Source organism: Electrona antarctica (genome assembly GCF_951216825.1).
Source record: "Electrona antarctica genome assembly, chromosome: 1".
In the NCBI taxonomy this organism is placed as follows: domain Eukaryota; kingdom Metazoa; phylum Chordata; class Actinopteri; order Myctophiformes; family Myctophidae; genus Electrona; species Electrona antarctica.
The window spans coordinates 18,305,329-18,318,861 of record NC_136806.1 but is presented as its reverse complement, the minus strand read 5'-3'; the positions used below and the strand labels follow the sequence as shown (position 1 = coordinate 18,318,861).

General features: G+C 42.5%; 3 protein-coding genes across 6 annotated transcripts in view; 1 reads left to right on the top strand and 2 right to left on the bottom strand.

Annotated features, from left to right (window-relative positions):
* adrb2a (adrenoceptor beta 2, surface a) overlaps nt 1-13,533 on the bottom strand; it is a 237,335-nt gene that overhangs the window by 200,924 nt on the left and 22,878 nt on the right. The window lies entirely within an intron of this gene.
* lsm11 (LSM11, U7 small nuclear RNA associated) lies at nt 206-5,670 on the bottom strand. Of its 2 annotated transcripts, XM_079508801.1 has the most exons (4): nt 5,120-5,670; nt 4,167-4,306; nt 2,462-2,545; nt 206-2,093 (listed from the first exon to the last, which is right to left on the bottom strand). In XM_079508801.1, the coding sequence occupies exons 1-4, from the start codon at nt 5,640-5,642 to the stop codon at nt 1,758-1,760; spliced, it is 1,083 nt and encodes a 360-aa protein (XP_079364927.1). In that variant the 5' UTR covers nt 5,643-5,670; the 3' UTR covers nt 206-1,757. The 2 variants fall into 2 exon arrangements, with proteins under 2 accessions (XP_079364927.1, XP_079364928.1); XM_079508802.1 differs by lacking the exon at nt 2,462-2,545.
* On the top strand, nt 5,268-12,749 carry thg1l (tRNA-histidine guanylyltransferase 1-like). Of its 3 annotated transcripts, none has more exons than XM_079508822.1 (7): nt 5,268-5,381; nt 6,915-7,117; nt 7,729-7,905; nt 8,564-8,733; nt 10,703-10,791; nt 10,925-11,032; nt 11,171-12,749. In XM_079508822.1, the coding sequence occupies exons 2-7, from the start codon at nt 6,927-6,929 to the stop codon at nt 11,324-11,326; spliced, it is 891 nt and encodes a 296-aa protein (XP_079364948.1). In that variant the 5' UTR covers nt 5,268-5,381; nt 6,915-6,926; the 3' UTR covers nt 11,327-12,749. The 3 variants fall into 3 exon arrangements, with proteins under 3 accessions (XP_079364948.1, XP_079364947.1, XP_079364946.1); XM_079508821.1 differs by lacking the exon at nt 5,268-5,381 and adding an exon at nt 6,282-6,332; XM_079508820.1 differs by lacking the exon at nt 5,268-5,381 and adding an exon at nt 6,288-6,342.

Here is a 13,533-nt window from a genome sequence, read left to right as displayed (position 1 = left end):
ACAAATAGAGGGCTTACCATTACAGTAGCCTACTGTAGTCGATTTAGATGAATGCAACACAGCTTTAATTTAACTGAATGTAAAAATGGCCTCTGGCTGCTTATCAGTGCATGATTATGGTGTACAACCAGGGGTTGGTTGCCGATGAGATTACACTATTGACACTGCACAAATATTTGTTTTTAAAGGCTTTATTTATGCGCTATTGGGTTGTATGGGGGGGGGGCTTATAACACATACAGGTCTTGTAAATTGTGAGCTTGTATATTCTGTTTTCACAGAACAGGTCATGTGACAAAGTATAAAATAGGGATTAAGTGACGAATGGAACACTACTGTACAGTGAGTGTGAGGTTATGTGATCACTGATCACAGATTGTCTGAGATAGATGGGGATGTGGCGGTATCATATTGAATGCTTGGTGGATAATGGTGGTACACAATTGCATCTGGGTAGAGAAAAGGATGGTAACATTGTATCTGTGTAGTCTCAACTACACTATTGTTTACAAAAGGGAGGTCATGAGGAAAGAACGCGGCATTGTGCTGTCACAAGACACCTGCCCAAGCCCTGCTCCTGTTCCAGTACCAAGGTTTACTTGTCGGAACAAACGGCTGTGACAAACAAGACAAAAAAATGCAGCCGCTGTCGAACGCTTAACCCCATTTTGACTCTCTGGAGAGGAAGACTTGTTAAGTGGAGAAATAGGGCAAACTGAGACGCTCTGACACACTTTTATGAAAATATTTCAAGTTTAGTGCAGAGTATTTTAGACAATAGCTCTGCTATTGCAAGGTTTCTCCTATCCCATGTATGGTTTAATTATAATTATATGAAAAATGAGAGCAATTAATCTTACATTCTGTTTGCATGCCTAATTAAGAAAAAAGAATGAGGGAGGGGGGGGGGCGAAACGTAAAACTGCTGCAGACCCCATAACATTGTAGAATAAAAGCAATCACTCCATTCCACTCGTCATCCAAAAGTAACCTCTGCCATTTAACCAGAAAAAAGAAAAGCTGCATCTTTAAAACTTCCATGAGCGGCAGTAAATTGTGCTTTTATGGGTAATGTGCCCATTAAAGAGTAAAGGCAATCTGAGACGTCAAGACAAATGACAGCTTCTGAGTGCCATCTGCAATCTCGAGCTTCACAAACTCAATTATTCATAATGCATTTATGAAGTCCGTTGAGACCGTGCTGTCATTCCTGTTCAAACTAACGGGAAAAGCAACATAAAGGGACACGCTCTTTTTCACTTGACAATGGCTTCACAGATGGCATGTGACGGGTTTATACTGCCACCTGCTGGGTAATAAAAGTGCATCGTTTCCACAATCGTGTCTAAATGATGGTAAAATGTATTATGGTGCAGAACAGAAGCATTCAAAATGGAATTCCCTCATGAGAAGCTAATTGATAGATGGATGGTCATTACCAGACAACAAGGGATGAGTTTAAATAATGTATGACAAGAGTAGGCTACTACGGCAAAGCTTTTAGCTCAAGTTGAAACATAAAATTGAAAAATAATTGAAGTTCAATTAAGTTGAAACATAATTCCTCTGTTGGAACAGAGAAGGGCTGACATATCAATATGATATAATGATAGCACTCATATGCTACTTTACTGGTTCCACAGAACGTCCTGAAATCCAAAGTCTGCATCCTGGAAGCACCGTCTGCTGTTCATTTTCAGAGTGAATTCAGCTGCTGTGTGATATTTTATTCAAAACAGAGAATAAAAGGGAAATGTTCAGAGTGGCTGTGGGTTGACGAGGAGAACATTCTCCCCTCGTACAAACAGCTGGTTGATGTGGCGTGTGTGGACCTTCCCGTAGGGATGGCCACTTTTCTTCTGGGCTTTCTGGCTAGTCTCTGGAACCTGGGCCTTCACCGTGGGCCCAGGCTCATTGTCTTTAACCCTCACAGTGCTTCTTGATAGCCTCGGGTCCCTGCTCTTGGAGTCTTTCTCCTGAGTCTGTTTTGGAGTCTCTGGTTGAGGAATACTGGTCTTTCCCTTTCCTGTGTGCTTCCTCGCTTGCTCACTGCCCTCTTCTGGGTTTTCCTGGAGTTTCAACTTCTCAAAGAGCTGGGGAGACAGAGCAAGACATTAGTAACAAACACAAAGAACATAGTCACAAATCAGTCTCTTAATGCTTCGCTTAACTATAGACTGACAATCTCCCACCTTTCATTGTTAAAACTGGGTGGAAACAACAGAGAAAAAAGAAACAATTTCTGAGCAAATCCAGTCTTTATCATACTGAGGTGATGACATGATTTAACAATAGGCATAGATTTTAGCGGCTGCACTCGCCACCGTTTTAACAACTACCTTGCATTTAGAAATTCTAACACATATCTCCGATAGTCTGGACCGTGAGACAATACGTTGTTAACATGACATGATTTTTGGAGGTGGACGTGAGCCTGAACAGCTGCCACCTTATAACCCACCCGTGACACCGTAAGGGCTTTTTCATGGTAAAACGCCTCGCCAAGGAGTGGCTCTCTGTACGTCTCATCCACATCCACCATGGCCTGCCAAAGACAGAGTTAAAGAAAGAGTTAGACATACTGTAAGTGTAACACTACTGTGCTGTACATTGGACTGTAACTGGTGGCTACTATACAGGTAATAATTGGCTCTATGTGCATACACGCCATTTTGGAAAAAACTTAGGCCCCTTCCCTAATTCCTTCACAGGTGTTACCGATGATACTACTGAAGGCTCCGTTTCATTCTGGTCAAACAGAGTCAGGGTGCTGCTACTGTGCATGCTGGCTCACTGGAAACACTCTGTTACACCAGTGGGTCTGTTTTTTGTTATCGATTACTGTAAGTCGCAACCCAATTTGTGCCCAAGACGTCTCTAGACGTCCTGGGATTATTTATTTTTTTAGAAAACCCCAGGTCACTATTTTGAAAGAATGAAAGGGCACACAAATTTAAGAGCGTCTACTAAATGCCTAAATTGTCTCAAGGTGTCCTTGAGTGGGTTCCAAATGGCTCCGTACTGGTCTGTAACTGAGTGTGTACAAATGGACCCGTAAGGGTCATTTGGTTCCATTTGTACACTCTCAAGAGTTATGGGGTCCTTGAAATTAAAAGGTTTGAGAACCACTGTACACTAACAGAGCCATTAGTACCAGTAAGACGCCTGGGGGCGAGAAGATCTAAGGGTGGCAGCGGGGGCTGTGTATTGAATATACAGGGTTTGATGAGGGCCCAGGTAGGGCCAAGCCTTACTTTTCGGGCCTATTGAGAACTCTAGTTTTTTCCGGCTGCGGCTGCACAAATAACTTTGGCCTGTCTAAAGTTTAAATGGACAGGTATCAGTCAAAAGGGAATCCAAAGGAAAGTACACACATCTACAAAAAACGTTCAGGTGCTGAACAAAAAGATACATACAGGAGAACAGGTTCTGACATATATCCATGTACTAATATTGATGACATCAGGGATCTCCATATATGGGCTTAATTGTGACAGCAGGTCACATTTACTATGACATCAGGGATCTCCATCCCTGATGATGTCATGCGATGTCACGAGACCTGGGCACCATATATGGGGCTTTCCCCATGTATGGGGATTTTAGTGATAAACTGACTGACGGGCAATGAATGATTCCATAGTTAACTTTGCGGCAACCACAGTGGTTATCACAATATGATCATATATTGGCATTCCCATATATGGGCTTAATATTGATCACAGTCAGGGAACTCCATATGGGCATAACAGGGATTATATTAGGATATCAGCTGGGAATGCCCATGTATGGAACTTTTTCACGTGATGTCACGATGACCTGGGCACTTGGGGGCTTGCCTGGGGTGACCAGGGGACTGATGTCACATGATGTCACGATGACCTGGGGGCTTGCCTGGGGTGACCAGGGGACTGATGTCACATGATGTCACGATGACCTGGGGGCTTGCCTGGGGTGAGCGACAGGGATTTGAGTTAGGTGACGTGTCAGAGTGACGGGGATTGTGGGTTAGGTGTCAAAAACGCAAGGTTATCTCTGGTCGCAATCATCTGTAACACCTGTGAAGGAAGTAGGGAAGGGGCCTGGAAGTAGGAAGAGTTATGTGTGCATATAGCCCATTCTAACATCAGGAATGACAGCTATGGGATTGCCCTGAGATTACCTACCAAGTTCCAGAATTTATCAAAAGCAACAACGAAGCCAGAGCAAATTCCACGCAGTCCCTTGAAAGTTCTGATGTGAACCTTGACTCGTATCTTCTCCTCGACACAGCGTTGCAGTTCCCCCAAAGGGCTTCCCTTGCACACTGAAACACACAAGGCCAGGTAAGCTACAGAACTGTATTTTGACTTAGGTCCTAGGTCTGTTAGTATGTTACCCTCCGTTTAATGGTTACAGAGATCACAATGTGAGAAGTGCAAATCTAAAATAGTTATAAAAAGTTATTCACTGAGGGACTGTATATGGACATAAATAGTAGAGAACCAACAGAAAGTATCTATTTATGCAGAATTTTACTGTGACAGAACCATTAAGTCAGTGGTCAATTTTGGACACTATTATATTTATAGTTTTACTCCATTAAAGTATATCTCAGAGGCATTAGTGGCAGCGGTGGCCGAACGGATAGCGGAGCGGTCTTGATACCGGAAGGTCGCCAGTTCGAATCAGCGGTCCGACACGTTAAAATTACCACCGCTGAAGTGCCCTTGAACAAGGCATTGAACCACTACGATGAAATGTGTTCTATGAGCAGGGCCTGGCTGGAAACAAGTTATTGAGCTTAGCCCAGATACCCTGGGTAAATATAGTAATCATTTCATTTAATTTCATTATATTGTATGCCTCTTATTATTATTATTATACTACATTTACATTATAATGTACTGTTTACTTCACTGCACTTATTGTACAGCTGTAGTGGACTAGCGATCTTGCCATTTTTACCAGATCTGCAACATTAAACACATTTCTGTACTGTTGTACAGTGCTTTGATGCCAATTCTGCACTTTTTAATTCAAAGTACAATTTCGAAAGTTGCATTTCTACTTTTACTCAAGTAAAAGAAATATCCGAGTACTTCTTCCACCACCACGTGCGTTCTAGTAACATACATACAGAGCATCCTCGTCAACACATTCTTGGTCTTCTTTTGCCCGCGCCGCGGCGCGCTGCTGCCACTCGTCTCCCCTTCATCCTCCGCTCCCGCCGTGGGGTTCTTCACCATGAGCTGCCTCAGCCTCTCTATCCTCTCGGGGTCCGCGACCCCCTTCATGGCCTTCCGCTGCCTCCTCTCCACGGTCTGCGCCTTGGCCCGGCCGGGACCACCCCGGAGGAAGCTCTCGTAGTCGGCGACGTTGTTGAAGCACTTCATGTTGGGGTAGGGCAGAGCAGGCACCGAGGGCGAGTACAGGGCCAGCAGCGGGTCGAAGCTGTCCGAACACACGTCCAGTTCGTCCCCCGCCGCCGCGTCTCCTCCTCCGGCTTCAGCATCTTCACCACCACGCGCCGCGGGCGTTGGATCCGAGCTTGGTGGTGTCGATTCGGCTGCTTGTTTGCTGCTGCTGCCACCTCCTTCTGTGCAACCGGTATCCGCATTACCTCTCCTTCCACTTTCCTCCATGTTTGTATTTGAAAACATGCGCAGGGAAGCAGAGAACCCTGGGAAATGTAGTGCATAGTCTACATTAGGTCTACACAGGCTCTGGGTCTACATCATGGTCTACATAGAATCATAGATAGATCCCATCGCCCGAAGGTTGCGGTGTTTGTATTGATTGATTGATTGATTGATTGATTGATTATTTTATTCATAGTTTGTGTAGGATGGGTACAGTCCAAAAGATCAATACAAAAACTACTGAGGATATAACCAGGAAAGTTTAGTGTCCTCCATCAGAAATGTCTAGTAGTAAACCAAAGATGTGTGGATAAATAAATGTACCATCATTTCTCCAAATGTGTAATAATATTCAGCTGTATGGTGGTAAGAGCATATATATATCTATGGGTAAGAGACCATAGACAACACAGCAGTTTGCACATTTACCAGGAGGTGGCGACAGAACATCGACATGCATGGGAGGACGTATGAATGATTGCTTAACCCTATGTCATATTATAATTGTAGTAATATATAGGAAGTATTTAAAGTAGTTAGAGAATTGAAATAGTCAATTGAAGAGGTTTTACAAAACCGATTTGATTATTATTATTATTATTTTATTATTATATTATTTTATTTTTATGAATGTGTCCCGGAACTGTCGTCTCTGGTGCAGTGGGACACTAGTACGGACGTTATTCATCGACGGACTGTACACAAACCAACGTGTGTGATGGTGTGAGCCTGTTTTGTGTTTATATACTGTATACTATGTCCATTAGATATTCAATATATCCAAATGTATGCGTGAACTATGCATATATAGAACCTACGTGTATTCTATGTTTTAGAATAGCTATTCTTTGACATACGGGACGGTATTTCGGGTTTGGCCGAATCCGCCATACCTTCATCGGGTCAACACAACTTTCACTACTAGTGGTCCTTGAGGGGGTTCCAGCCAGGTCGTACCCAGATAAATGATGGAGAGTTGGTATTTGGACCCTTGAGCGTTAAATGAAACCAAATGGACCCGAAAGGGTTATTTTTTATCAACATTTTGTCTTGTTGTCTCCAGTGGTACCACATGTCATTACAGCATGGAATTGTGAACAAAATCTCATCCAACGACAACAAAATATTCTAAGTCTTGGGTCTAACAGGCTAAATCTCATCAAATGGTGGTCCGTGGCTCAAATGACGAATGAATAATGGACTGTTGTCAGATAACAAATCAACTGTTAATTTAGACCGTAATACATTTCTCTGGTTTCAGTGCAGTAAAACACTTTTTTTCTATTTCCCAAGGGGAGCATCTTCATGCGGACTAGGTGTTTATTCCTTGGAGGCTCCAAGACCTGCATTTTCACACAGTTGGTTCATTTATTTAGCAGCAACACCAGAACCATGGCGAAGAGTAAGTTTGAGTATGTCCGAAGCTTTGAAACAGATGACACCTGTCTGCAAAACTGCTACATAGTTGTGCGATTGGATGGGCGCAACTTTCACAAGTGAGTTGTTTTGTTTTTGTATTATATTTTAATTTAGATCATAGTCAGTTTTTGCTTCATTCGGGAGTGTAGATCAATAGAGAGTGTGATCAATCATGTGTGTTACAATCCTACACCTTTTTGTGTCCCATACGGTTGTGCTCATTAAAGGAAGGTGTGTTTAATGCTGTTGTGAGTGCCGCCCCCTCGCCACCTACATGGAAATGTGGAGATATTTAACTAAATAAGCTACAAGTTTTCTGCCAGCACATTGAAAATGTACTGTATGTGATATAGTCATATAGATGACAAGAGCTGACCCCAAGTCACACCAATAATTAGTAAGTGCACTGCATACACATGGAGCGCTAGAATGCCGCCAAGATTAATGCCTCCACAAAATTACATTTGAGTGTTCTACATTTGAATAAATAGTGCTTGGAATATCCCCCATTCTAGTGCTAGAGTGATACCTGCTTTCCATGAAATGCACTGCACTGTTGCTCATTCGGGATGTTGATACCAGAACGTTTATGCAGCCTCTAATCAAGGGAAAAAGTACCTGCTGGAAGAAAGTGACATTTCTTATCAATATGACCAATATATGACCAATATTTAAACTTGTTTTTCAGGTTTGCCGAGCAGCATGGCTTTACAAAGCCCAATGATGACAGGGCGTTAGGCCTCATGACTCGCAGTGCTCGCTCTGTCATGGAGGAGTTGGACGACATCGTCATCGCTTATGGCCAGAGTGACGAGTTCAGTTTTGTTTTCAAGAGGAGCACCACCTGGTTTAAGAGGAGAGCAAGGTACAGGCAGAGTGAAGCTGGGACATATTACATAATACACTTCATATTATATGGCCTAGGACTTATTTTAATTAACTCAATTATGTGAAACAATACTTAGGGCAGAGTATGTTCATTTACATAACTAGTACATGTGCTGTGGTTGGAGTTATTTGAAGCAGATGGATGCACAGACATAGGCACCGGAGGGGAGGTCATTTGGCTCTGAATGTCCCCACACTATTGGGGAATGACTGGTCTATTTATTTATTTTTCCAGACTGGCGCTGGTGTTCTCTCTAGCATCGTTCCCATTTTGTTGCGCAATTGTCGTTGTGTATTGGCTGCCACTGCATGCTTGCCTTTCGCCGCAATGACAATTCTGGCTATATAGCCTACCCTACGTGCAGTAACTGCAGTTGCTCTCTAGTCTCAACTCTCGATCTCGAATATTGTCCCCCCAATTTTACGACGGCGCCACTGAGCACAGAACGAGATTGGACACTAGGTTCAATAAAAGTTCAACGTTTATTGTAATTCAATTACCTCTTTCCACCAGGAGAGGGAGACAACGGACATGAAACTTCCAGATTGTAGCTTGTAATGTGTGTTTTTATTTTAGTTCTTAACATTGAGTAATTTGAACTCCCCCATCCCATGTCTGTCTGTTCCCCTGGCAGTAAACTGATGACCCATGTGAGCTCTCAGTTCTCCTCATCCTATGTGTTTTACTGGAAGGAGTTATTTGGGGAGCATCCCCTCCTGTACCCCCCGAGCTTTGATGGACGGGTGGTCCTGTATCCCACCAACCACACCCTCAGAGACTATGTCAGCTGGAGGCAAGCAGATTGTAAGTCAGCACATTTAACTACTTTCACCCTGGCATCCCTATTGTGGGCATTTGCAAAATAGTTCAAATTTGAATTGAAATAATTGAAAAATGCAAAATAATTCAAAATGTTCAAAGCAGAGCATAGCAGATCTATCTAGAAGCTCACAATATGATGCATTTTGAGCTTGTAGATTGGCTATTTTCTATTACCCAAAGTATAAGATATCGCTTAACCCATTCTGGGCGGGATCCTCTTTTGGTGTTTTAACTTTAACATTATGTTATGCTTTAGCTATTGAAAAATAGCAGATCTACAAGCTCATAGCGCGCCACCGAGTGGCGCGCTACGAGCTTGTAGGTCTGCTATCTTTGAAAAATCGTGAAAATGCGGCACAAATCTTTGAATATATATTCTTTCAGAGCAAACGTTTTTTTTATTGGGTTGGGTTAAGTGGTTAAAAAAAGATGGACCAATTTGCTATGCAATGAAGACAGTTCAAATTAGGTGCATACATAAAATTTATGCCTAAAAAGAAATTCATTAAACCGTTTAGACCTGAGGCCGATTCTAAAAACACCTTCTAAATCCTAACCTAAAGTTTCTGAAAACCAGCAAATTCTTATTCAAAAATGTAAAGAATATATATATATATGTTGCTACATGTTCTCAGGTTGAAAGGTATAACAAAGTATTAGGTTACAACAGGTCTAAATGGGTTAAAGAGACTCACTCACTGTAAGTCATAAGCTATGGAAAAAGATGGTGGGTCTTATGCTGAGATCACAATGGCAGTACAAGAAAGAAAAAACAGGTGCGCTTTTTAGTCTGCTCTGAAGAATTTGTATATTATCTTTGGTGAGAACCACATATAAGCCCTCCATGGGTTTCTTTTCTCACCTGCACATATTTCTCTTTTATTGATGTTACCCTTTTTTGTACTGTTTTTATCGTGCGAATAAACTAAACTAAAAACTAAAACTAAACTAAAAGAAGGCTACTGCCGAAACGCGTCAGCGTTCTCAAATAAACATGAGAAATTGCATCGGAGTCAGTCTTGCATCTTTTATTTTGGAATGCCGCTTTTTCCATGTAGTTGGTTTATGAGTTTAATCACAATGGCAGTGTCAGTGATTTCTATCACTCACAAAATGGGCATGCCCCAGCCCCCAGGTATGAATGACACCCTCGTAATTGAGCAAATTGCCGCTCTGCTGCTGCGCTTGGCATCAGCTCACAGGCAGGGTGAAGAAGACACTCAATGCTGGTTTATGGCAGCTTATTTGTAAGCTTATTTGTAACTACCTATATATTTGTAAGCCATGCAGTTGCTTAATTTTGATTATTTTCTATAACTACTAGATTAAAGTATTTGTATGTTTTGATACAGTAGTCGGCGCACTTCTCGTTGACTGCTGCTCTGTTCTGCAAGGTTGAACGTTTCTAAAATTTGCTGCTCCGCTTTTTGCTGTCCCCGCCTCCTGCCGCTGTGGGGAAAGGGGCGGTCGCTCCTCTCATCAGGCCACACATTGAACGATTTCTCAGAATATGGCAGCGAAACGCTGCTGGTGTGAATTTGTTGTAAGACATCATAGTTTAGATTTTCGTTGGTGAGGTCAGGTGACCACCGCTCCGGTGGTGAGGTGACCACCGGAGCTGTAATAACGTGGAGCGGTGGTGAGTAAAAACAGAAAGAAGGGCTGGGGAGAGCGGTGGTTTGCTCTTCACCGCGGCTCAGTGACGTCATGTTGTAGTTTGGTGGTCACCTCACCACCGAAATTATTAGACTATGAATAAAGCTTTAGAAATTGCCAACGAAAGGTGGGAGACCTGCTTCAAGGATGTCCTGCCACTCTACAATCACCAAGTCCCAATAAGTAAACTAGTTCCCCTCCTAATGTACCAAATATACATTTAACCAAACTGACCCCAAAACTGTGATATGAACTGAACCTTGTTTTTGTTGTTTTGTGTTGTGTTGTGTTCCAGGTCATGTCAATAACTTGTATAACACAGTGTTCTGGATGTTGGTTCAGAGGAAAGGCCTCACCACAGCCCAGGCAGAGGACCGCTTAAAGGTGAGTATAGGATTAGGAACACCTGATAGGGGCGTGTGTGTGTGCGTACTGTGCGTGCGCACGGCGAACGCTCATGCTGCTTGTGCATGTATGCACAGATCTAATTCTTATGATACTGTATGTTTATTTCCAGGGAACATTATTCTCGCACAAGAACGAGATCCTCTTCTCAGAGTTTGGCATTAACTATAACAACGAGTCTCCGCTACACAGGAAAGGCACCACTCTGATCTGGGAAAAGGTTTGCTTGCTTTCTGCAACTTTAGCATCATCTTTTATATTGGGCATTTTAATAAAGTATTCAACATGTTTTTAATATGATATATTATTTTCAACATTAGTATCAGGCGCTCATACCTGCCTTTTTCCTTGTTGTCAGCGAGAGGAAACGGTGACCAAGCAAGTGAAGCTCCCGGGCGAGGAGGAGAAGGAGGTGCAGGTGACACGCACCAGGAAGAGCGTGCACGCTCATAACTGTGACGCTATAGGAGAGCAGTTCTGGGAGGAACATCCGGACATCCTTGAGGATGATTAGTTGCTTCCATTTTTGAAGGACAAGAGGACACATGTTTTAATGTGAGGGGGGAACGCCATTGTTGAGGAGGACCCATGCAATCAGTGACTCTTCAGGCACAGACTGATATGGAGAATGACAGCGTATCAAATAATATGCCCTTACCCACGACTCTTGTTTCCCATCGAGTCTCGTCATGTCAGACAACAACGGCAGATGTTTTAGGTTAAATTCATGTATTAACATACTCTACCATACAAATGGTAGAGTAATGGACATGTTATTCATTGAAGTAAGTCCCGGAATGTAGCTTAAAACATTCATGCATTTTAATTTAAACTGTTTGACACAATATTCCCTTAACCAGCTATAATACATGATACCGTTCATGTTGGAGCTAATCTGTGCCAGCTTTTATTTTCTTTAGTAGTAGTAGAGGTTAAAGACATGCATGTCAGTTTGCATAACAAATGCCAGCCATCTGCGTTCGTGGGCCGGATTCTGACACAGAGACAAAACCTCTGCCCCGCGCTCCGTGCATCTCTGACACTCCTCAGTTTGCGCTTCCAAAAATACGGCATCATTTGATATCATGAATGGCATTTAGACTGCATGCTATTACCCTTGGTTGAACTCTCAAATGTTAACACGATCCCTCTTGGACCCGAGCCTCTCATGCTGAAGAGTTTTCCTCCGTGTGTGGGTGGTGGTGCGTGGGCGGTTTTATATGAATATCAAATATCCCCAAGTTTTAGTGTACGATATTATAATGATTTGGAGAGTGCATAATGCTCGCACAGTGAAATCCTGAGTATTTAATCTAACCCAGATGGTGCACCCGGAAGGGTCCATAACCCTCTGGGTTAAATTAACACTCAGTACTTTTCAGAGTTCAGTATTCCAAACGGCCTCGGGTAACGGACCAGCATACTGTATGTGGTTGGGTTTAATCTAACTGACATGTACGTCGGTGTCAAGAGTGCATTATAAGGCCTGCCTGGACTTGCAGCCAGGGCTACATTTATAGAGGGGGAGCTGAATGGACCGGTCTGCCTGCACTGTCACCAGCTCTAAGAATACCCCCACACACCCTACGTACGCATACACCATCCACCCGACATGTGGCCTGCGACATATTTAACACACTCGACTAATGACTGGGATAGTATGAATGGCTACAGACCGCCTGGAGTGGAAAACAGCCTACTGTAAGGTTGTTTACTGTACTTGGGTTTAGGTTACACCATGTGTCAGAACTGTAGAGCTCTAATTTTGGTCTAGTGGCCTGACTGAAGAGTATTTCACAGTATGTCTACTGTACCCAAACTGTAGTGTTATGTAACCTGGATAACATCTTTAGTTCATGTAATTAGGACATTTGTTTTGATGTTTACAAATTAGTCCTTCTAATTAAAGGCATATTTCAGTTTCAAAACTTTTTGGGGTAATTTTATCATCTACTCTTAATCTAGGCTTTTGTGAACACTGAAGACAGTTTTTAAGTTGCTTGATTCAGTATTTAGATATTTGATATTAATTGTATCAGACACGCCCCCCTTCCTATACAAACACCAATTATTGTAACCAACAAAACACCTGTCTGGCCCCCGTAAAATCTGAATCCCCCCCAGTGGCCCACCGCCCCCCCCCCCCTTTCCCCTCACTGTATATGTTTCTTTTCCCTTTTTACCTCCATTATGATGAATTCCTGTTCTGTTCTTTGTCTATATAGAAGTGTCTATTTGTACGTCTCTATGAATTGAACATGGTGGACCCTGTTGTAAACAAGTGTAATGCTTAATTGGGTCGTCCACTCACAGTTAACAGCCTTTGTATTGAGTTTGTGCTTGAAATGTACTGTAATTCTGCAAACTGTTAATACAATTTTCATTCAATCAATCAATGTCCGTTGACTCATAATGAGTCACCAGAACTAAGGACAGGTGTTTTTGATGAATCTATCATGGTTAAAATGGGAGTTTCAATAGCTAAATTTTCATATACCTAAATAAGAGTACACGGACACCACAGTGACTGACCACAAGGACAGTCCAGTCTTTCATCTTGTATAGGCTACTCACTGCTTATGTTTTGTCTTTCTATAATTGCCCAAACAATCTACTTCCACCACTGGCGGGCAGCATGCACCATTTATGTGAGTATAGTGACTAGCATGTTTTTTGGAATTGTATGTAATGTGGGTGATATTATAGATTATATGGCCATAT

Coding starts and splice junctions, on each gene's coding strand:
- lsm11 (XM_079508801.1), bottom strand. CDS start 5,642: ATGTTTTCAAATACAAACATGGAGGAAAGTGGAAGGAGAGGTAATGCG. Junction 2,546..4,166: donor TTGATAAATTCTGGAACTTG/GTAGGTAATCTC, acceptor TGTCTTTGGCAG/GCCATGGTGGATGTGGATGA. Junction 2,094..2,461: donor AAGCCCTTACGGTGTCACGG/GTGGGTTATAAG, acceptor CTGTCTCCCCAG/CTCTTTGAGAAGTTGAAACT.
- thg1l (XM_079508820.1), top strand. Junction 7,118..7,728: donor GATGGGCGCAACTTTCACAA/GTGAGTTGTTTT, acceptor CTTGTTTTTCAG/GTTTGCCGAGCAGCATGGCT. Junction 11,033..11,170: donor CCACTCTGATCTGGGAAAAG/GTTTGCTTGCTT, acceptor CCTTGTTGTCAG/CGAGAGGAAACGGTGACCAA.